At 34.3% G+C, this 24257-nt stretch overlaps 1 protein-coding gene across 3 annotated transcripts in view; it reads left to right on the top strand.

The window, feature by feature from the left end:
- Positions 1-24257, top strand: part of C3G (C3G guanyl-nucleotide exchange factor) — a 196182-nt gene that overhangs the window by 78702 nt on the left and 93223 nt on the right. For 2 of the 3 annotated variants that reach the window (XM_085809354.1, XM_085809355.1), the window contains 2 exons: positions 3637-3855; positions 21693-22359. In XM_085809354.1, coding sequence (XP_085665480.1) covers positions 3637-3855; positions 21693-22359 — 886 coding nt within the window. The remainder of the gene's footprint in view (positions 1-3636; positions 3856-21692; positions 22360-24257) is intronic. The other variant, XM_085809356.1, reaches the window with a different exon arrangement.

The raw sequence follows: 24257 nt of genomic DNA, 5'->3' as shown, positions 1-24257 counted from the left end.
CGACACACAAGCGCAGCTCCCGACTCTTCGGTTCAGTCGTTCCCGGAGCTCAACACGTTCTCTTGACGATGCACTAACCACGCTAAACTAACAGACTACTTCGGTGCAATCGACGACCCACTAGGCACTCGCTGCCCGGCTGTCAATTCAATCGACTCTGCAGAGCTTGACTCGCTAGACGAGACGCTCACAGTCAATGAGAGGCACACTCGATGAGACAGTGACTGACTGCGGACCAGCAGGGTTTACATAGCTTTCGGCTTGTGTTCGGGAACATTCTGGACTAAACCGGTAAGAATTCGTTCCAGAAGGTTCTCCAACTGTCCATGGTATATCGCCAAATGTGGCAACCCTGCTCCCCTTGCTGTTTTATGGCAACCCTAAAACTGCTTTGCAGGGAAGCTATCTTACCGCGCCTTTCTGTTTCATAACAATGCCCCCTCCCACTGCACGTCCTGGGCAGTACAACCCTTGGTCAGAAGCCTAATTCGATACAAACAAAACGTAATGAAACAAACATAAGGTATAAAGAAATTACATAACTAAAGAAACAGATATTTACAGTATGTACAAGTCATATACACAAATTAAACGCATAACAATTTTAAATTATATAAATTAAAGTCTCAATTAAAATCTAAAATTAAATTAATCTGTAATTAAATCTAAAATCTAATATCAAATTAAAGTCTAATTTCAGTCTCTGTCTTTTCATTAAAATATACCTGTGTCAAACACTTTTCTACTGCATTTCTCAGACACATTGATGTTTTGCATATCAGGAGTCTGGAGATTCAGTTCCTTCAGGCTTTTCATCCACAGGAAAATCTAAAACAATTCATACACCACTATGTAGATCATTTGCAGCATTCGTATAGTTCACCTCAATATCATTAGCAGATGGCTTATTTACCTCTATTTCCTGAAAACCAGTACCGATGTTTGCACCAGGTTCATGAATAGAATCCGATCCTTTACAAGCAGAAATATCCGGGTTTGGAATCAAGTCCTTGTCTACAAAACCTGCACTGTGAAGCACACACCCAGTCTGTGAAGTGGGTGAATTTTCTCGCAATACTGGAGCGTACTACTTAAGCTGCACTTCACCATCTTCCATCTCTGCATCACATGCACTTTCAGATGGTTCAACACTTACTGACTGCGTTTTCATAACTTCACTATCAGTTTTGAAGAAATTAACAGTCGCATTTCACTTTATTCCACTTCAGGCACTTGAGAATCAAACTCTACTTTCCCGTCTCTTATTTCTTCATGTTTTCGTTCTTTATCTTTAATCCCGTTAGATGCTTCATCCTTCATTTCTTGATCTTTCTCAGGCAGTTTGTTAGCTACTGCCTTCATTTCTTCACCCTTTGATTCTCCAAAAGCCACTTCTCTCATATTCATATCGCCTTTTATGGCTCCAGTTTCTTCTGTAAACTCCACTTTCACCTGTTGGATTTACTCTCGTACTTTTTCTTCACCGACATCTATTTCTTCTCGCCGGGATTTCATCTCTTTCAGTGCGGCTTTGATTTCAGCCTTTATCTCCTTCTGTCCGGCTTTCATCTCTTCCTTTATCTCGGTTAAGAAGTCCATCAAAGTCTTCGTTTCCTCCGCCATGGCTTTCCTCTGCAGGCGGGTCACTGGCATTCACTCGCAAATCCCACTTCTGACACCAGTTGTTACGTTTTTCTTTTCTGTTCTGACACCAGTTGTTATGTTATTTTCTTCCTTCACGTTCGTACGGGGTCCGTATAGATTTGGAGTGAATAATGACGACACTACTTAATGAAGTATCGAAACACACTTTATTAACCAGTATTGTCAGGACAGCTTCAAAACACGTTTTACAGTCGTTGATGAACTCCCATAAATATGCTGACACGATCAGCGACACAGTCTTCAGGTTATCAGGCTATCACGGTGGAGACAGCTTTCTGCTTTCCAGAGTACAGCTCCCGACTCTGCTTGGTCGTTCTCGGAACTCCACGTACTCTCGAGACTCTCCAAGCTACAACTCGCTATGCACTCGACGACACACAAGCACAGCTCCCGACTCTTCGGTTCAGTCATTCCCGGAGCTCAACACGCTCTCTCGACAATGCACTAACCGCGCGAAACTAACAGATTACTTCGGTGCACTTGACGACCCACTAGGCACTCGCTGCCCGGCTGTCAATTCGATTGACTCGCTAGACGAGACATGCTCACACTCGATGAGACACACTGACTGACTGCGGACCAGCAGGGTTTATATAGCTTTCGGCTTGTGTTCGGGAACATTCTGGACTAAAGCGGTAAGAAATAGTTCCAGAAGGTTCTCCAACTGTCCATGGTATATCGCCAAATGGGCGATTTCTCGCCAAATATGGCAACCCTAAAACTGCTTTGCGGGGAAGCTATCTTACCACGCCTTTACATTTCGTAACAATACTTATACCTGCCAAGAATGTTGTTTGGAACTCTCTGATTCACGATGAAGTGGCACCATGCAAAATGTCTCTCGACATCCCCGTCCAGTAATGCCTGATTAGGTGGTAGCCGGTATGGATGAGCACCTAATTCATTTCTGACTTTCCAAATGCAATCTCTCTCTTTTGAGCAGCAACAGTTTTCACTTATCTCTCTTGTGCTGCTGTTTGGATATGTGAGGGCATATGATAAAACATCATCCGGCTGTACTTTCTACTCTAGCTTAGCTGGTCTGCCAAATCGAAGTCGGCTGGTCATGCAGCCTGTCTCCTTTAAATGTTCTACAACGTAGGATGGTTTTGTTTGAAGGATGCGGGCCTGAAGAAAAGTTGCTGATACAACCGTGCTGCCGATAGCGCTTTGTGCCCACATTCACCACAAAGTAAGACCATCTCACAATAATCATTTTTTGAAAATTGCTGCATGAACATGAGCTTCAACATACAACCCCAAGGAGATATCTCTTCTGTAGCTGTCTCAGGTGAACAGGTGTGAGGCTTCATACACTATTTGCATAATGCCCAAATTCACACACCAAGCTCAAGTTGCATTGAATTGATGCGTTTTGCGACACGATTGTGCACAGTCTGCATATTGTCTACTTTGTAATGGCAATCAGTATAAGGATGCACCCTGCAGGGTTTGAACCACAGTCCTCTCGTTTGTGAATTTCAAGTGATAAGAATCTGCCACGATACAGGCTTGTGTTTCATCCAAAAAATAATCTTTTCTCTTTGGTTCAAGTTTTGTGACTTTACAGTTTCGGAAATCATGAAGAAACAAATATGCGTTTTCAGCATTCATATCCGCGAGGTGTCTTTTTGTACTAAATCAATGATGCTCTACAACTTTGTAATTCACTTTTTCTTCCTATCTCATATAACTTTTGAGATAGTGATGCTAACTCCGCCCTTTTTTACCAGATGGTGCTGTAAGCTATCTTATCTATTAGTACCACATAGCCACTTTACTATACCTAGACACCACTTTTATGACTCTAGCTGCAGCCATTCGGCAGTAAAATGGGTGTTACCAGATTTTAGTGGGCACCCTGTATAATGTGTTAAGTAAAATATTTTGTGTTGATTTATTCATATTATATAATCATTGTTGGCTATTTATGTGTATATTATGCTTTTTTTGGGATCTGTCATCTTGCAGTCCTCACCGAAATTCCCTTCCCGACATACCATTAACTCCACGAGAAAGGGAAATTCTTGAGCAAACAAAAATATCAGAGGTTTCTACTTTACCCCAACTACATCATTCTGCTTCTTCAGATAGTATTTTAGGATCAGGGAACTCTCTGCGGCTAAGTGAAGTTGAGCCACCTCCAAAACCTCCACTTCCAGCATTTAGAGAAAGAATTACTGTTGAAAGGTAAAAAAAAAAAAAAAAAAGAAAGAAAAAAAAAAAGCATTAAATGTTATTTATTTTCTAGTATGCATAGTTTAAATTTTAGGAACTATAATTCGAATTTATTTGAATTTATAGTCAAAATTTTCTTGTAATGCATATCTATTGATTTATGCAAATTGTAAGAAACTAATTACTTACATTCTAAACAAGTTTGTACAAGTTCCCCTTTAAAATTGCTGAATGATGTGGTTTTATAAAATGTTTAGTAAAAAACCATAGTCATTTCTTAAAGGTAGCATGATTTCCATTATAAATTTATAAGCGTATTATTGCAAATACACCCTTCATTATTTTAAATTGTTCTACTTTTGACCAACTTCCTGATTTGACTAGCTAACATTCATATATTTATGTACCTGTTAACGAACACAGACCACGAATTAATTCTTGTTTGTATTTTGGCATTGTTCCATGAATGTCCAGTTAAACATTTTACGAAATGTGCTTGATAATGGGATGCATTTAATATACTCTTTTTAACTGCATTTCGAAATCGTTAACCTGAACATAATAGCAGTTTCTAATAACTTTTTTTTTTGTATTTTGTAACATTATGCTTTAATTGAATTTTAGTTTTTTCAGTGGTTTTGCAGTGGTAAGTATCTTCTAATTATGTAAACTACATAGCTTTGATATCATGTTTGAGAAAGCTAATGTTATGAAATAGGTCTAATTTTAGAATCTGTAGATTTTTGCAGTGGATGTTCTGCATAATGAATACCTGATGACCTTTTTAGGCATGTGGATAATTACTAGAAAAATCATTGCAAACTTAATTTAAGTCAGGCTATATATTTAATTTATTCTCAGTGTAGTGAATAATGCTGTATTTAGAAATAATACTTTCTGATTGCTGTAAAAATTTTTGATGAGATTTTATTTGTTGCTTTTAACCACTTGATAGGCTTGTTATTGATCTTTCAGTTGATACTTAATTGATTTTTAATTGTTTGGAGTATTGTGGTATGCATTGCAGAAAAGTTTTGCACTCGAGATTTGATATATTTTAGTAAATAAAAATTTCTACATGTGTGTTGTGTTATTTAGGTGAGAAGAATTATTAACTAATGATGTATTAGAAGTTCTGTTGTAGAAAAACGTTTGGAAATCTCTATGTGTATACTTTGCAGAAAATCGGTGCTGTTTTGGAAGAAAAATTAACTTAACTTGGAAGAAATGCTGAAACTAAAATAATGCTTCCTTATCTTGCATAATTTTATGTACCATTCAAAATTTTAATTGAAGTCAAGGCCCCTTTAAGTGCTTTAATGTAGTGTATTTGAAAATGTTGGAGCCTTTTCAAAGTTGAATTTTATGATGAATAAAATATTTTTTAAAAGTGTTTTGAATTAAATTTATACTAAGTTACCTCTGAAAAATAAAAATTTTTTTCTTGGAATATTGCCGTTTTTATGGCAGTTTCCTGGTGCTCTTGTTTAAGGGATTAGTAGTTAAAAGAAATGTGACTTTTCGTCAAAATTCATTTGTGTGATTCATTCATTCATTTGTGTCCTTAGCTAATCTTAATTGTGAATTTGATGTAATATGGGTTGAGGGAAACATCATTTGTAAAACTGAAATTTTAATGAATTTTATCAGAATAAACTGTTGGTTCAGTACATTGTGGGATTGAATTTCCCCATTCTTTTTTGAATTTCCCTGTTTTGAGTGAACTTATTATGTGGCAAACAACAAAAGAACCAGTTGCTGTTTTCTCTATTCAGATTATGTCAAGAGAGAATCATTTTAAGTTGAATAAGCAGCAGAGTTTCAAGAATCGGGCAAATTTTGATTCCCCCCCTCCTTGAAAACTATGGTCTCTAAATCTACAGTGCGTCATATTTTTAAAACTAAAATTACATGTTAACTTTGACTGACTGAAAACCAAAATAAAGAGAGATTTCATTTTATTAAATCTAAATGACTCTGACAACTAAGTACAGCTATATAACATTTGTAAGGAGAAGGCTGTGATACTCAACAAGTGACTTGGGAATGAATCCAAATCTATCTAACTTATCAGTTGGTACCTTTTGCAGCTGACAATGCAGTGAGTCATTGTTGTGTGTTGAAATCTAATTATGTTGGAAGAAAGGATAATGTTAATACTTTTCACTTTCTAAAAATTGATGCAAAAAGGGCAGTTGTGATGTCAAAAATTTGTTTGAAATTTTCTTTTCGAGTAAAAGGAGTACTGTTTGTGAAAATAATTTTGTTATTTAGATATGATATAAAAGATCTGATCTGAAACATTAACATTAGTACAAAATTCTGTAATCCATAGTTGCAAAACACATTTTTGAAAGTGTTAAAATTAGCATTAAATCCTTTTTCACTTTTTATATTAATAATTGCAAATTCCTTAGTAACAAAATGTTTTAAAATCTTGCAGTTGTGATTTCATTAATATTGGCATGAAAATACAGAATGCATTTGAAATTCTTTGCTTAAACAATTATATGAAATATTTAACAGGGAATTCTGTTATTTCAAATAATCCTAAAGAAAAAAATTTTAAAAAGCATTTTTTGTATAATTTGCAAATTGAAGTTTTATTATTTTGGTGTTTGTAACTGCAATCATTGCATATTTTGTGCCTTTGAAAAATTCCATTCATGTGTACTCGTTTGTAAGATCATCTCATAAATGTGAATGTTTGAATTTAGGTTTTTTTTATTATTACATTTAGGTATCTGTCTACATTCATTACTTAATTTGATGTATGTTCATAATACTTAGTTTTATGCATGTAAATAATATTTAATTTTATGTATGTTTATAACTCCATGAATGAGAAAGGATTTTCATCATATGCTGTTCTGGTTTATGTGAAATAAATATAATTACATTTGGTAATTAACTTAGGTACTCTTTCATTTGCATACATTGGCGATATGAAAGAGGACAAGTAGTTTTTTTCAGTATAAAAGAATTATAGTGTTTCTCAGATGAAACTCATTAACTGTTTATAGTAAAGGATGAATGTATCAAGAAGTATATACCTACGAACTTAGTTTAAACCTAAATAGCATATTATGAATAAATTTAGCGCATAGATAAAATGCTACTAGTAATCTTTCCTATATTTGGAGGCCTTTCCCAATATTTCATTAGTTGCAGAATTTTTAATATGCCTTTAAATTATTTCATTAGATATCTTATAAGCTTATTCAGTTATAATAATATAAAAGCTAATTGAAATATCTTTGAAAAGCTTAAGAGATTGAAATAATTTATAAAGCCTGTTTTCTGAGAGTAAACATTAATTAAATAGGCAATGTATGAAAGCTTTTTCCCAGACAAAAAGGTAATACAGTGAAAAGTCGTTAATCCGGACTCGTCGGGACTTCGGCGATTCCGGATTATAGATCATCAGTTTAAATCTGGTAAAATGGCATGCAGAAATTATAAAATTAAAAATATGAAACCATAATTTACGAAATAAAGAACAATTATAATCTAAAGTGTATCAAAATTTACAAAAAAAAAAAAAAAAAAAAAAAAAAGCTTAATATTTATTTGTTTACTTTACTAAACATTTCTTTCAATGTAAGTTGTTTAAGTTGCTTCATTTTTTTATGTGATAATACATTCTCTTTAATTCTATAAACAGACATAATTTCTTGTTCAGATACAAAGTTCCGCTGTTCAAGTCCTATAATTGCTGTGTCGAGAATACCGACTAATTTGTCAATCGAAATTTTTTCGTTTTTAATAACCTCTGTGACTTTCTTCGCTATCGGAAGCGAATTATAATGATGAGGCATTTGATTTAAATCATATCAGAGACGGAGTACATCGAAATGAAATACTACATTTAGTAAGCACTTATAAGCCAAATAAAATAAAAACATCTGCCCTGAAGATAAGGATAGTGCTGACAGATCAACTTCCAATTAATTGCGCGCGCCCGCCGCGGCGTTAAAGATAAACAAAGTTTAGATAAACAAACGTTAAAGTTTAGATAAACAAAGGATATGCCTTTATTCATTTTTTGCAGCAATTCCACTTTTTGTTTAATGGACTCTGAAACATTCTTTCGCTTTGTAGATCCGTTACATATTAGTAAATATAAATCGGAAATTCTATTTGACATAATCGAAAGTTCAAGCTTACTTTTATAAAATTGCTGTAACAGTCTGCAAAAAATAATAAGCCAGATCCAATTCAAAGATTAAGGAACAACGCAATCTGCAACATTAACTGAATTAGATAATTTTAGCTTAGCTTATACCATCCGTTATACATTAAACACGCATGCGTAAACGTATTTTGGGCATGCGCACACGCATATTCGCAGCCGTAAAGGTCTTACGCGCATGCGTCAACGCGACGCATGCGCATAGCTTTGAGGTCCGGATTATAGATCATTCCAGATTATGGGTGTCCGAATCAACGACTTTTGACTGTATTCAATTCAGTAAATTTATTTCTCACTTCCAGTATCGGATGGATCATTTACTGTATCAAATGGAAAGTGCTACTAGTTTTTCAGTGTCATGGCCTTCTCCTTACAAAATCACAGTTCATGTGCCATCAGAAAATTCTGTAACTCTTAATTAAATAAATAAACAAATCTCATTTACCTGCTTCATTTACCCTCATTTATCTTTAGCCGATGTTTTGAATCAGGAGTCATGTTATGATCCTTACTAAAGCACTTTATTAATACAATACAATATTTACAGGGAAAAAAATCAAACATATCGGCTAAAATTGCATCACTGTCAAGAAATACTTATAGCTGTCTGTTATAATGAAAAGCAATAAATTAGCTGCTCAGCGATGAAAGGTCTCATTGCAGCAAAACCAGACTTGAACAAATCTTTTTCTCCAATCTGCCTGATGTTATCATAGAGGTAGAATGGCCCACCACCCACCAAGATTACAGGGCTTGAAATGAAACATAAAAGGAAAAGAAAGCATTAATAAACATGCTATAATAACTAAAATAAAAATGGAAAGTAAACAAAAAGTCAGTGACTTCATAAGTTCAGTCTATTCAGAGTCTTAATGAATCTGCTTTTTCTTTAGTTGCTGACTAGATCTCATAACAGAGTTGGTCTTGACAGCACGGCAATCAACACTTGTAGACAGCTTCGAATCATCTGGGCATTTTTCGAAGATACTCGAGGAGATATCCAAGTTCCAAGCAAAGCACATTTTGTTTGGATGTTGCCACTTTCCTCAATAGAAGTTTCCCAAGGATACAGTTTTTGTATTGGATGTATCAAAAAGCCATTCTCTATCTTAATTTTAGCTACCCTAACTAATCCATCTTCACCAGGATATACTTCCTCTATCCTAGCTAATGGGCAAGTTAATTCTTTAATTATCATGACCTACAAGAACAATGTCTCCTACTGCAATTTTCGTGTTGTATTGAAGTCTCTAGATTTACACTTTCCACATTGTCTAGACAAGGTTTGTACGGACCTTAAAAGTTCTTAGGTTTTTTTTTGAATTGAATTTTGGTCCTTAAAAGTCCTTAATTTTGGCCAAAATCGGCAGAAGGTCCTTAATTTTAATCATCTGAAATTTCTGTCTTGTTTTTACGACTGCTGTTTTGAGTGTGAATTATCATTATGGAGGAATATTTTTGACAATTCACTGACAAATCTGATTATCTTTTGAATGGGTTCATGATCTATAATTTGTTCCTATTTCTAATGTAAAGGGTTGGTATACTGGAGTTTCTGAGGAGGAGTCAAACATAAACATTTCAAAATTATTTCATTTTTTTTCTAATGAAGAGCATTTAAACAACTTTCTGCGTTTGGGAGATTAATAAAAGAATTCACATCTCCCCAAAGCAGAAAACGGCTCTGAATTTGACAACTTATGAACATTTTGGTACTTTTAAGGTTAATTTCTATAGAAAATTTTTAATTTGGAGATCTGGAAATTTTTCGACAATTTTTGTGGGGAATGTTATAACATTGATAAATTTAACTAAAATAATGGTAATATATTTAAATTACATTTAAGGAATAACATCAAGTTAAATTTTTTTATTTTCTTTTGCTGTCATATTATAAAGTGGCCTTACTTTCCATTTTGGCGACTTGTATAGTATTTTGAATCTGAAAAATAAACAAGGTAATAAATGCACAGTGCATAAAAGCCAGTTTACAAATCAATTCATAGCAAAAGCAAAATTGCTATATAATTCATTAAAAAATTCTTCCTTTTAATTTTTTCATGGTAAGAATTTTTCCCATGTAATTGTCTCAGAATATTCAGAATTGTTAAAATATGTATCAGTTTTCTCTATAAAATTAATTTTACACTCTTTTCTACTGACATATTTTTTTTCAAAACATTTTTAGCCCTTTTTCTCTTGCAGAATTAGTAGGGCTAATTTTTCTTTCGGATTTTACGCATTGCAACTTGGAAAGTTTAGAAGGATTTGAAGGCAAGATTTATAGACCCACAATTATAGAAGGCTTCAGAAAAAAGTGACGAAATGAAAATGTCTTCATTGTATTAACACATAATGGTTGTATTTTACAGAAAGTTTGTGATAAATTTCTTACCTTTTGGGGGATTTTTGGAAGGACAATGAAAACACGATGTTTGAATGTTTTGCTTCTGATATTAGAAATTTTTTTCTTAGCATGTTTATCTTCCCTTTTCTCAACTTTTTGATTGACACAAGTATGGAAAATATCAAAAATGTTTCTAATCTTTTCACATGGACAGGCATTTGTAAAATAGAATTTTTTCTATTAATAAAGAAATTGAAAACTAACAATTTAAAATATTCACCTTATATGTCTCAATGGATCATACACAGGGCTGACACAAGGCATTTTCCCACCTGATGCAATCTCTGTGGATCCTAAATTCTGCTCCCACTGCGTGTCCTAAATTCTAAACGTTTTGCCATTTTTAAATTTTGTTACTCAACGTATCACTAAATTCTAAAAATTCTGCCTCATTGGCCCTGAAACCAGCCCTTACTATACATAATTTCATATTTTTCAGCTTTTTCTTTAGATTCTAAATACATTTGTTTTTTTTTTTAGAATAACAGAAATCTTTAATTAATTCCAACAATTCTAAAGCGAAGAGGAAACGAAATGAAGAAAGAAACTGAATTCATAAAGAGGAAGAAAATTATTCTGCAAATTAACCAGTTGTTTATAATTTTAGCCTTTACTGTAAGTTCCCCTTTCCGTTTCCTCACCATAATGCAAATGAGATAGTTTTTAAACTGAGGTTTTTGGGACTGAGAGACAGAATGTTTTTGCCCCCCTCTTAGATGTTGCATTAGTTTCTGCCAGCTCTGATAATTTGTAATTATTCGTCTTTGCACAATCGTTGCTAACATTTGAATTTGTTACAACATTAGAGTTACTGAGCCAGCTTAGATTAAAATTAAATTGTGTAGTCTTTGACTACTAGTCTACAATTTTAGTTTGAATTTGATTGTTCCTGTTTAATTGCATCACCCCAAGCTGTAGTTGATTTTATCAGCATAGACACATGCCTGTATATGTTCTAAGTTCTTTTTAAATAAAAGGTTTATTTAAACCTTTATGAGACTTTGTAGTTACTTTCAGACATAGCGATATGTCTATAAGAGGTTTTGGACTATTTAACTTACACCAGATCAAGTAAAACCTCATTACGTACACTGTTAAGAAACTGGCAAACTAGAAGATAAAGCACACAGAAACTAGTGGGAACATTTGTTTGTGTATTGAAACAGTTTTTTAATTGTTAGGAAAGATGTTTAAAGAGAAGAAAATAGATATAAATTAAGCCAAAATGTCTGGGAAGGCTTCAAATTAAAAAGACTCATAAATATTTTATGTGTTGCTGCTACAAAAAATAAATGTTTTGTAGCTTTTAATGTGAAATTACCCTACTACCATTTAAGAATAAATGTTATGACATTGATATAAAACTGACAATTTAAAATTACATGCATTTTAAACTGTGAAATGTTATTAGATTGTGATTTTTAATAGTGCTTTTTCAACAAATGTTTTTAAAAAATAAATAAAATTTAATATAGTGGTCATGTAAATCTATAACGATTAAGGGTATTTAACTACCAATTTAATTATTTGTAACTAACCGCTCACCTTTAAAAGTTACCTTTGCATATTAAAGCAAGTTATTGCCTTTCATCAATCCTTACTGTTGTCACAAGATATAGCACAAAAATGTAAAAATTAATGTAAAACTTTTTCTTTGCATCTAGTGAGACTTAAAATAATACAAAACAACTTATCACCTCTGGTGCATTAGTGGCTTATTGGAACCTTAAAATAAATTAACTGTATTACAATGCCAGAAATTCTACATGAAGCTATAACACTAACTGCGTGAGACAGATGGAGCACGATTAACTTTCAAAACTTGCCAACTTCAAAACTTCAGGCTTTCACGTTTGTTCTGATCAACAGATCTCTCTTTAGGCAAGCAGCAGCACTGGCAACAGCCAAACTTCTGTTACGAATCATGCTGATAATGATTTTATTTCTCATTTTAACCTATGTGATTTGATATAAATTCTACCTGCTATGTACTCTCTTGACTAAGTGTGGAAAAATGAGACATAAAAGAAAAAATCAACATAAAGCTAACTAATTCAGAAGTCAAACAACAAAAATCAGCGTTAATTTACAAAATTTTCACAGGACTAGTTTCGATGGTTTTACCGAACCATCATCTTCAGCTGCAAAACCGCAAATGAACAAGATAGGAAATAATGTTTAGATAAGATAAGAAAGCCTGGACAAGAATAAACAAGTGGCGCCATCTGTTGGCGAAACCAGAGCTAAAACATAATTTCTCTAAAAGCCGAAGGCAAATTTGGATTGGAATTAGGATCGTTAACTAGAACAGAAAGATTTTTATGAATGTGAAATGCCTCTAGAAAATCCAGTTCTCCAATGGAAGATGTTTTTTGAATAATTTTGGCAGCAGAAAAATTGAAAGTGTGATTTTCGGACCAACAATGTTGAGCAACAGAAGACTTCTGTGTTTCCTTTTTTCTAACATATGCCTCATGTTCTTTGACGCGAAATTTTAAGGCTCTCTTAGTTTGGCCAATGTAAATTAAACCGCACTGGCAAGGAATCCTATAAATACCCCAGGAATTCATATCCGGAATGGGGTCCTTGAGTATAGAAGTTGGAATTTTATTGATGGGAGAGTAAACAACCCGAAAGTTAAAATTCTGCAAAATATGTGCAACTTTATAGCTAATTGATGGAAAGAAGGGAATGACAACAGAATTTTTATAATCTCCTAAAATAAGAGTGTGGCTTTTAGTGTGTTGAGATGAGAATTTTTTAACTGCTTGATTAATAATGTTGGGTGAAAAGCCCCTGTCAATAGCTATTGCTTTTAAATAATTTAGTTCTTCATCAAGGGCTAGTTTGGAGGAGCAAACTTGAAGAGCATGGAAAACATAGGAATAAAATGAAGCTAACTTTTGTTTAGTCGGATGACATGATTTAAAGTGTGGAGGAAGGCAAACCGATGAAGGTTTACGGTAAACTGTAGTACTGAAGTTGGATATGTTACGTGTGACCAGAATGTCGAGAAACGGAAGAGAATTGCAAGTCTCAAGTTCAAAAGTGAACTGAATAGCAGGATCAATAGAATTCATTGTTGAAAGAACTCTATTTAAATCATCTTTATTACCTTCAAACAGGGTAAAAGTATCGTCTATGTAGCGGAACCATGCCAGGAAGTTTAAAGTTTGAAACAATTTTGATTCATAATAATGCATGTAGATATGAGCCAGGATGGGACTGAGGGGGCTTCCCATGGCTAATCCCTCAGTTTGCTTGTAATATTTATTTTGGAAAACAAAATGTGTTTGTTTCAAACAGAGTTGAGTGAGAGAAATTAGCTCATCAATTTCGATGCAAGAGAAATGAAATTCACGAAGTCTGGTTTCTAGACATTTTCTCTCATTCTTTACCGTAAACCTTCATCGGTTTGCCTTCCTCCACACTTTAAATCATGTCATCCGACTAAACAAAAGTTAGCTTCATTTTATTCCTATGTTTTCCGTGCTCTTCAAGTTTGCTCCTCCAAACTAGCCCTTGATGAAGAACTAAATTATTTAAAAGCAATAGCTATTGACAGGGGCTTTTCACCCAATATTATTAATCAAGCAGTTAAAAAATTCTCATCTCAACACACTAAAAGCCACACTCTTATTTTAGGAGATTATAAAAATTCTGTTGTCATTCCCTTCTTTCCATCAATTAGCTATAAAGTTGCACATATTTTGCAGAAATTTAACTTTCGGGTTGTTTACTCTCCCATCAATAAAATTCCAACTTCTATACTCAAGGACCCCATTCCGGATATGAATTCCTGGGGTATTTATAGGATTCCTTGCCAGTGCGGTTTAATTTACATTGGCCAAACTAAGAGAGCCTTAAAATTTCGTGTGAAAGAACATGAGGCATATGTTAGAAAAAAGGAAACACAGAAGTCTTCTGTTGCTCAACATTGTTGGTCCGAAAATCACACTTTCAATTTTTCTGCTGCGAAAATTATTCAAAAAACATCTTCCATTGGAGAACTGGATTTTCTAGAGGCATTTCACATTCATAAAGATCTTTCTGTTCTAGTTAACGATCCTAATTCCAATCCAAATTTGCCTTCAGCTTTTAGAGAAATTATGTTTTAGTTCTGGTTTCGCCAACAGATGGCGCCACTTGTTTATTCTTGTCCAGGCTTTCTTATCTTATCTAAACATTATTTCCTATCTTGTTCATTTGCGGTTTTGCAGCTGAAGATGATGGTTCGGTAAAACCATCGAAACTAGTCCTGTGAAAATTTTGTAAATTAACGCTGATTTTTGTTGTTTGACTTCTGAATTAGTATTTATTCGGCGTGTTATTGTGTCTTAATAAAGCTAACTGTTAGTAAAACATAAGTAAAATGTCCCTAATCTATTTCAAAATCTTCAAACTGTGTCCAACTATTATACGTGTAAAATATTGAATGCTATCTGATAAATTTTATAAATTGGATTTTAATTTCAAACTTGTTTTATAATTATGTCTATTAAATTATGTTTAAGAAGAATGCATCCTACTTACACATCTATTTTATTCTTAGAGGGATATTACAAAAATGGAGTTAAGACAAAAGTTGATTGTATTTTAATTGAATTTATTCAGCTTCCATTTGCTGATAGGTCCTTAATTTTTTTCATTAATGGTCCTTAAAAGTCCTTAAAAGTACTTAATTTCCATGTGCAGAAATGTGTAAGAACCCTGCTAGATCAGGAAGTCTGGTTTTTGTAATTCCTTGTAAAAACATGCTACAAGTTAAGAGGATCAAGTCCTTAGTAGTTAGTGGTCTAGAGTTCATCAAGCCTTCAGTATCGCAGATAACCATATAGAGTTCTTTAAAATCTAAGGCTGCTCATCCAAGTACTCTTTTTAAATTTATTTTGTTCAGCCAACTAATTGCTCCCACCAGCCACATTACTATGGTGCAACTGGAGGCTTGAAGTTCCATGTTAAGTTCTTTACAAGAGCTTTGTTATGAATTTTTGCATGTGTAGGATCGGTAAATTACTTTGAAGCTCTATAAAATTTCATGCCTCAATCATTGTGTATAACAAAAGGCCTACCTCTTCTTGTAATGCATCTTCTTAGAGTTTGCAAAAATATGTCTGATGACAATGATGTTAATAATTTAAAGTGCACTGCTCTATAAACAAGTGTACAGCACAGGGGTCCGTGACACTTAGCTGAAAACCACTTAGCCGATGGGACACTTAACCGACACCAGTTAGCCGGCAGGACATTTAGCCAACACGGACACTTAGCCGACAGAACATTTAGCCAACACGGACACTTGGCCGACACGGACAGTTAGCCGACAGGACATTTAGCCTACAGGACATTTGGCCAAGTTAGCTGTCAGGATATTTAGCTATGGAACACTTAACTGTCAAGACATTTAGTCAACAGGACACTAAGCCGACAGTGACGTTTAGCTGACACGTACCCAATAATTATTTAAACTTACTATGAATTACAAAATTTTTCGACTTATCTATAAGTTCAATATTTTAGTTATTTTTTAATCTATCAGTAAAAATTCATTTTTCGATTCTTAAAAGATCTCATATGTGCTTTTAATCATTGGGAGAATTTAGCATTGTTTGATATGTATCATGCTGTTTGGTGTATATTGGCCAAATTGAAAAAGCGCTGAAATTTCTCATCAGGGAATATGAATTAAATTTCGAAAGAAAAAAAAGAATTTTTTTAACTAAGTACGGTGGTCACTTAAATACATTTGAGATCTTCAAAAATTATCTGTAAAGCTTCTTCATTTAATCAACTGGGTTTCTTTGAACACTTTCACATCATTAATAATTTTTCTTGTATACTTAATGATATTAATTTTCCAATCTCGCTCTTCCAAATTTCTAATACCTTTACGTTTGATTACTTTTTTACTCAATACATCATGTTACATTCATTCCCTTACAAAATCGTTTTGCTGCTCCCACTAATGAAACGTCCTTTCCCTCTCATGAAAAATCTGAATAATGCAATAAAAATTATTGTTATTCTTGAATTATACTTTATATAGAACCATATGGCCGTGAAAAGTTTCGAAATATATATTATTTTGTTATTAGAAACAATAAAAAAGTGAATTTTTAAGACAAGCAAAGGTATAAATTATTGACCTTTATAATGGGGTGTTCATGCCACCATACTTAAGATAAAAATTGTGTAACATTTGTTTGACCACGCCTCTTGCTTAAAATAATTATTTAAGTTAATGTTTATGTAATAATAATAAATGGGTGGTGTGCGCAATAACCCAGAAATACTGGATAACGTGCAGGATGAAATGTGTGATCTGAAAAAAAAAAAAAAAAAAAAAAAAAATATGGAATTAAAGTAACTTACCCCCAAAGGATGACACTTCAAATAATGTGAATTATGAGAAATTTATTATATCTAGACATCGTGAAATTTAAATTAATACTAGTATAAATCAAGAAAACATTGCCAGACAGAAGATAATAGACAGTGGTAAAGCAACTGCAGTACATGTTAGTCCTACCATTTTGAGTCCTAACCTTTCTTGAAAGAAATGCGTAATATTCCAACTAAGTAAATCTCAGTTCATCTTCATTACACAAAGTTACATGATAACAAAATTCAATTTTTATAACGAAGGAAATTGAGTTGACTGGTTATTCAAATATATTTTTGTAGAAACACAAGGCCAATTCTCTCACCAAGGTGCAACATGTGCACATGAATTCCTTTCGAGGATATCTCAAGTCGTAGAACTTCATTAATTTACTGCAGAATGAATCTTCAGTACCGATTTCTATTCAAAATGCATTCTCTTTAAACTATATGGAGATGGTCATCAGAAAGGCACGAAAAAGAACAAATTGCAGACACGCATCATCCGCAGAAAGGACGGAGAGAAGCCTGTCCTGCACCTTTGGAGTCTAGCAGCAGAAGAGAGAAAAACCGGTTGTAGTGGTCAAACTCGCTCTGTCATTGAGCGGTCGCAGTGAATAGACTTGATGTTGAATAAATGTGGAGGCTTGCCTGCACAGTTTATAGCACTAAACTGGTGCATTATGTTTAATTTAGAAGTAAAATATTCTTTAAGGTTTTATTTCATTCATAAGATTTCTGCAAAATCTACATTTTTCACTCTTCATATGTCGAAAACGTTGCTGATATGAAATTCCGGACGTTGGAAAACCTCCGAAGAGAAATCGGAGGAATCTGCAGAAGGAGGAGCACCAAGCAGGGCGGAGCAAAGCGACACATCCTGAAATTTCACCGTAATGTGGTGCCATCTATCAGAGCTAGATTTAACTAGATCAGCCACTTAACTAGATAATATTATGTACTGTGCTTTTTGAAAGACTCGATGTGTAATTTTCAATATAATATGTTATATTGTTTCATGTTTTTCTCATAAAACGTAACATTCTCAATATCTGTTAAAAATGTATAAATTTTCCTTTAACTTTTCACAAGCTTTAACTTTTTTTTCTCTTTCATTCCTTCTCTTTCTCGTTTTTGTTGTAGCTACATGGTAATAAGGGAAATTTTTGGTGCCCATTTTCCTGAATGCATTCATAAAGTTCTAGACTAAAAAGGCAATTTTTATTGGAAGAGACTGGTTATATATTAAATGGTCACTCTGTTTCTGTTATGCCCAGAAGTGGCCGAGCGGTGACGTCATTGAACACTGGCAGTTCGGTCCGAATTTCGAATCACACGAATGGACAGGCTGCATGGGTATTTTCATGTTTTTCCCCATGTGCAACAGGTATACGAGCCGCTTTTCCTTACAAAGTCCTCCATGAAGGTATCCCTTTTGTTAGGCAGATAGCCTTCTAGCTTTGCCGTAATTGCATAAACCAAACCTACTTCTGTTAGGCGGCCACAAGCCAATGTGGTACGAATTCCCGTGCCGGAGCCCTATCCCAGATTAATAAATATGCAATGCCTAACCTGTAAATAGCATTCTGAGGGTGTAAATAGCATTTTAGATAAGAAAGTAGTTCCAGTGTGGCGAGGAGTAGGGTGAATCACTCTATTTCCTGACAGGGAAAGAAAATTTCATTATTTGGAGGAGCAAAACGACTTTCTATGGGAATGAATGTAATGTGATGTGTTGAGCAAAGTAGTAATGAGATGTGAAAGTATAAGAAATTTAAAACCATTGAGGCTTATTGTCTGCTTAATGTCATGTCTGCTAACTGTCCGTGTCGGCGAAGTGTCCTTGTCGGCCAAGTGTCCTTGTTGGCTAAATGTCCTGTCGGCTAAGTGTCCATGTCGGCTAAATATCTTGTCGGCTAACTGGTGTCAGTTAAGTGTCTCGTTGGCTAAGTGGTTGTCGGCTAAGTGTCCGCAGCCGACAGCATAGTCCAACATTTTCCTCCATGTTTCAAATGTGTCCATGTCGGCTAAATATCTTGTCGGCTAACTGGTGTCAGTTAAGTGTCCCATTGGCTAAGTGTCCGCAGCCGACAGCATAGTCCAACATTTTCCTTCATGTTTCAAATGTAAGCGATCGACTAGATCAACACGGGTAACCTTGAATGGCTGTGTCTCTAATTCAATCTTCAGGCAAAGCAGGGAGTTTTGGTTGAACAGAGTTCAGGGTAAATCTTTTGCATCTAATACAATGCAGCATTACTTGTCAGATGGATTTTCTGCACTTCAGTATCCAATACCTCTCCCACATGTTATTCATCAGTATTTGGGCACCCTGTAATTTAATTCTTTATGTTTCTATTCTATTAATTTCTGCAGGATATAATGATTCCTTTGCAGAATAATTGTCAAACGAAAACAGGAGACACCCTCGTCCCATCACAGAAATCTGAGGCAGTCACAATTTTCTTCATTCATTCCTATTTGCAAAAATACTTTCCTAATGCCTGCATTCACTCCATACTTGTTCAAATGAAACTTATTCAAAACACTGGGTGATTAATTTGATGTAGTTTGGGCCTTTAACTAGGCAATCATTAAGTGATGAGCTACCTTTTTCTTTCGTGGAAGTATTGTAAGCAGGTTGAATTGTCATCGTCGGATGCTCTTTAATTATTACTTTGTGTGGGAGTTAGTGACAACTTGTCTTCACTAACTCATCGGGTTTTACTTTGATTATTTTCTCACAAAGCCATTCTTTCAAAATATCCTCATAATCTTCAAGTAATATTTTTTAGAGCATTCACAGTTGATTTCAGTTTCCTCTTAGCAACAACATTGTTATTTGAGAGAACTTGGTGTCCTATCCATGGTAATGAAACAACATATCGGCCATCATCATCATTTCTTTTTAAAGTCTTTATAAAATGTGTTACCTCTTCAAGTTTTAATTATAACCGTCTTTCAACAGGATCGCTGATTGCAAGGCCATCAAACTCTCACAGCTCTGCAATGCTTACATCTGGAGCTAACTATGAAATAACTAAGGTTTTCATTTGCTCCAAACATTCCTCTGTATGGCCCCAAACCATCCAACCTAATTTTGTTTCCACAACAGAAAGGCCAAATTTAAGTCTTTTCAGTTTTCCTGTCATTAGCTTACTGGCTACATTTGCACCTAAAAGAAATTCTATAGGGGAAAGGCAGTCTTCTAAATGTATCCCCATATTGGACAAATTATCTTCACAGAGTTGTGTGACCAGAGGCATAGTTTGACAAATTGTAGTCTGGTTAAGAACATCAAAATTACAATGCTAGTTGTCACTGACAACTGAGAGGTAAGCTTTGTAAACGTGTTTACAAGTATTTGTGCTTGAACCGAATTCATTCATCATTCAGGTTTAATTTTACAGTCAATAAATGAGCACTGTTCTTGTCCACGCTTTCGATTTCATCATCCAGCATTTTCTGAGAACAGCTCTCATTGGCCCACAGTGTGCTAAGAATTTCTTAATCAAGGGATTCTATTTTAGAATATTTTTTCTTGCAACTGTGCCAAAAATCGAGCACAGGAATCAGCATAATTTAGAAACATCCTGCACATTTTCTGCAAATCTTGTAGAAGTACCTTTATAAGAGCCATGCAATTTAGTTAGCTGATCCGTAACTTAGGCTTATTTCCCTTTTAACAAATATTCATAAATCGAAAGTATACTAAATGGAAACAAATTACTGAAAGAAATTTAGATAAGATAATAAATACATTTCATCTCTAACTTCAGATTGTTAAAAAAAAAACTTTTCCTGTAGAAAATAATTCTGTTGAATATTATAAAACATTTCATCTGTATGGAATGCATCTACTCAAAATTATAAAACATTTCATCAATATAGAACATGTCTACTCAAAATTCAATATGGTTTAAAATAAACATCTCCATAAATATAGAATATATTTCATTCATTTATGCCATCAATCAAAGAACATCATTATTTATTAAGATTTCTTCTCGTAAATTTTATTCATACATCAACTCTAATATGATTTAATATGGAATATTATTCTGTTCATGCATTAGAAGTTCATGTGCATTCTTTTACTTCAAAATAACTTTCTTGAGACCACTGTTCCTGTTTTGGTGCCATTAATGTCCCGTCAGGAAATTCCAAAATTTGTAATTAAATAAATAAATAAACAAATCTCATTTACCTGACAGATCTTTCATTTTTACTGTTGTTCTGAATCAGTTGTCAGGTTATGATCCTTACTGATACAATATTTACTGGGGGAAAACTTGGAACATTTCAGTGAAAATTGCATCGCTGTCTAGAAATAATTGCAGCTGTCTTTATAAAATGAGAAGCAGTAAATTAGCTGGCTCAGTGCTGAAAGATCTTATCACAGTAGTGTTGCCTTAGGACATTTTCTCTCTTCTACCTGATCTCTAGTCCAGACGTAAATAAATCAGGAGGTAGTATGGCCCGCCACCTGATGGCGAGAATAGGAACAGTACAACTTATTTGGTATGTTATCAGGAAAGAATGTTTTGTTATGATGCTTAGTCAGACCATGCTGCATTTCATTTTCTAATGGGAATTACTTTAGTCTTTCAAAGTGCAATGCACAAAATGAGTGAAAATAAACAGTAAGAGTCTGCAATATTTCTATTTAACAATTTGAAATAAATTACCAGCTTTAATAATTCCTGTATTTCATAATATGGATTGTTATAGTAAATGAGAAGTGTGGTATGAGTTTGTTTGTTGAAAATTTTTAGTTTGTACACGTAGCTTTTTCTCAAAATTGATGCTAAACAATGTGCTTTAGTATTTCTTTGTTGTATTATTGATCTAAATTATTTTTTCTTGTAGCAATTCAAGCTATGAAGATTCAATTCTTAATTGCGATTTCCAGTTAGATTCTGCTCCTCCTTTACCACCCAAAAAGAAGCTTGTGAATGCGACATCTGTGAATTGTGACCAAACTAGAATAATTCCAGTGACAGATAATAGCAATTTGTGTGGCAGTTGTGGTTCTATAAATACAGAGTTAAACTCACTGTGCACTGTGGATTGGACTAGTCCATGTAGCCAGTCTCCTGAAAACTTAACTCCAATTAGTAAATCGTCAGCTTCAAGTTTAGACTCAAATTTAAACAATTCAGTAGATGATTTATCTTTTATGAAGTATAAATATTTAAAGTGCTCTGATACACAAGAGTTTTTATACTCCAAACAGCATTTTCTTCCTGGTTTTACATCTCAAACATATAATTGTGAACTTTCTTCTTATACCTCTACTATGACAACTGCATCAACTTCTATATCTTTGCATTCAAATGGTGTTTCAGAAAATACACAAGAATTTTTGGAGTCAGTAAATGAAATCCGTGTTCAAAGTAATGAGTCTAGTTTTCAGCTATCAACTAACAGTCAAAGTGAACCTCCTCCTGCTTTGCCAGTTAAGCTTCGCAAGTTAAGAAATCTCACTATTTCCCAATATGACAATATGCCACAGTTTCTTGTATCTGATTTAGATGTAAGCAACTTTTAAAGCAACTAGAATATATTTAGAAAGTTTTAATTGAAAATTATGTCTTTGTTATTGTAAGGAATCAGGTTTTTTTTTTCTGTCATAGCATGGATTTGTAATTTATTATGAGTGTTTTAGAGTGTTTGTTATTGTGAATCATTGTTTTTCTGTGATGTGTGTTCCTTTAAAGGAATTAGGTAAAGTATATAAGGAAAGTTTGATTTATTTGATTTAGGCTTTAGGTTTTAATTCTTAATTAATTTATATCTTTGATATTCCCTAGAATGTATTTTCATATGATGTATTATTTTCAGATCTCTATGTTTCTAAGTTATAAAGATAAGTGATCCTTTTTTATTTTGCTTTCATATAAGGTTCCCAATTAATATTGCTATAAAGTTTTGTATTTACTCTTGAGAGCAAAATTACTCCAATTATGTTAGAGATAATTTCATGTGTTTTTATGATTCATATGTTGTTTTATAAATAATCAGGATGTAAAGAGACACTTGTATTCAGTTGTTAATACACAAATGTTCTTTCAGTTTTTTCCCTCTGGGGCTCACCTTCTGGGAGTACGGATGTGGCTATCCTGAGGTACCTTAGCCCTTTAAGGGATCACTATCTTGGTGAGATGGGTGGTTTTCCTTTTTCGAAGGTTCGAGCTCAAAGTGAGATTCTGTCATATCCCTTTGTGTAGAGTTTCTTGCAGAGAGAAAACCACCTATGTGTTTGCCATGATTTGTGACCCGTAAGGCTGGAAAGGAGGGTCCTGGTAGTTGAGGGGTGAAGTACTGTCCCCAACACATTGTTTTGGCCTCTGCTTCAAATTGAAATGGGAGGCACTTAGTTGACCCTGCTAGTGTCAATAAGCTGGTCACTTGTTCTTAAAGACAGTGGCTTGGGGATAAGCTTTTGGAAGAGCGACCATTGGGGCTTCAGATTGCATATAGACCTGTTAACCCTGGTGCAGATTTCTGCATCCCCTTGTTGGACTCCATGGTGGGTGGGGCTGCCAGGTCCAAATCAATTCTCTCTTCAATATGGCTAATTCCAAAATATATTTAGTTAAAGACTTTGAAGATAGTCCTGTCGCTCAGAGTGCTAGTTCCTCTGAAAAATCTGCTAAGTATGTACAGATGCAAATGCGAATAATCCTAACAATAGTCCCATTTCCTTGTTGTCTCTAGTCCTTCTGGTAAGCTGCAAAAGATATCTCATTTTGTGATAAATAAATATATCCATTCTTGTATTGGTGATCCCAGAAATATAAAGCATCTCCGCTCTGGATACTTGCTTATTGATACAACTTTGGCCACCCAGTCTGCTTCGTTACTTCAAATAACCAAAGTTGAGCAAGCAAATGCCACTGTAACATCGCATAAGACATTGAATTATTGTTGTGGTGTAATCTCGGAAGTCGACCTTCTTCTCTGTTCCTGAAGAAGAGTTTGTTTCTGAGTTAGCTGACAAAAATATTGTTCTACAACGTGGAGCAAGATGCATAAGGAAGGTTAGTTAATTGACACGAAACACGCCATCCTGACCTTCAAGTCACCTGACCTGCCAAAGAATATCAAGGCTGGATATCTTAATTGCCCCATAAGACAGGGTTGCCACGCTACCGGGAAAAGTCAAGGGAAAACCGGGAAAAAGTCAGGGAATTCGAAAATTGACCAAAAAAATTCAGGGAAAAGTCTGGGAATTTAAATATTTAGTCAAGATCTGGAAAAGTCGGGGAATTTCATAAGGTGATCCCCCCCAAAAAAAGCGAGTTTTGCGCTGATGTTGGAAGCGATCATTTTCTTGGCGAATTAATGTATCGCGTGAGCGTTATTCGGGCAGCTGGCATAGAGCCAATTATTGCAGTTCCAATTAGATTGTCTTTTAGAAAGGAAAAGCAA

This window comes from Stegodyphus dumicola, chromosome X2 (genome assembly GCF_044657685.1).
Source record: "Stegodyphus dumicola isolate Sdum_Otavi_A_Nest chromosome X2, ASM4465768v1".
In the NCBI taxonomy this organism is placed as follows: Eukaryota; Metazoa; Arthropoda; class Arachnida; order Araneae; family Eresidae; genus Stegodyphus; species Stegodyphus dumicola.
This window is presented reverse-complemented; position numbering and strand designations above follow the sequence as displayed.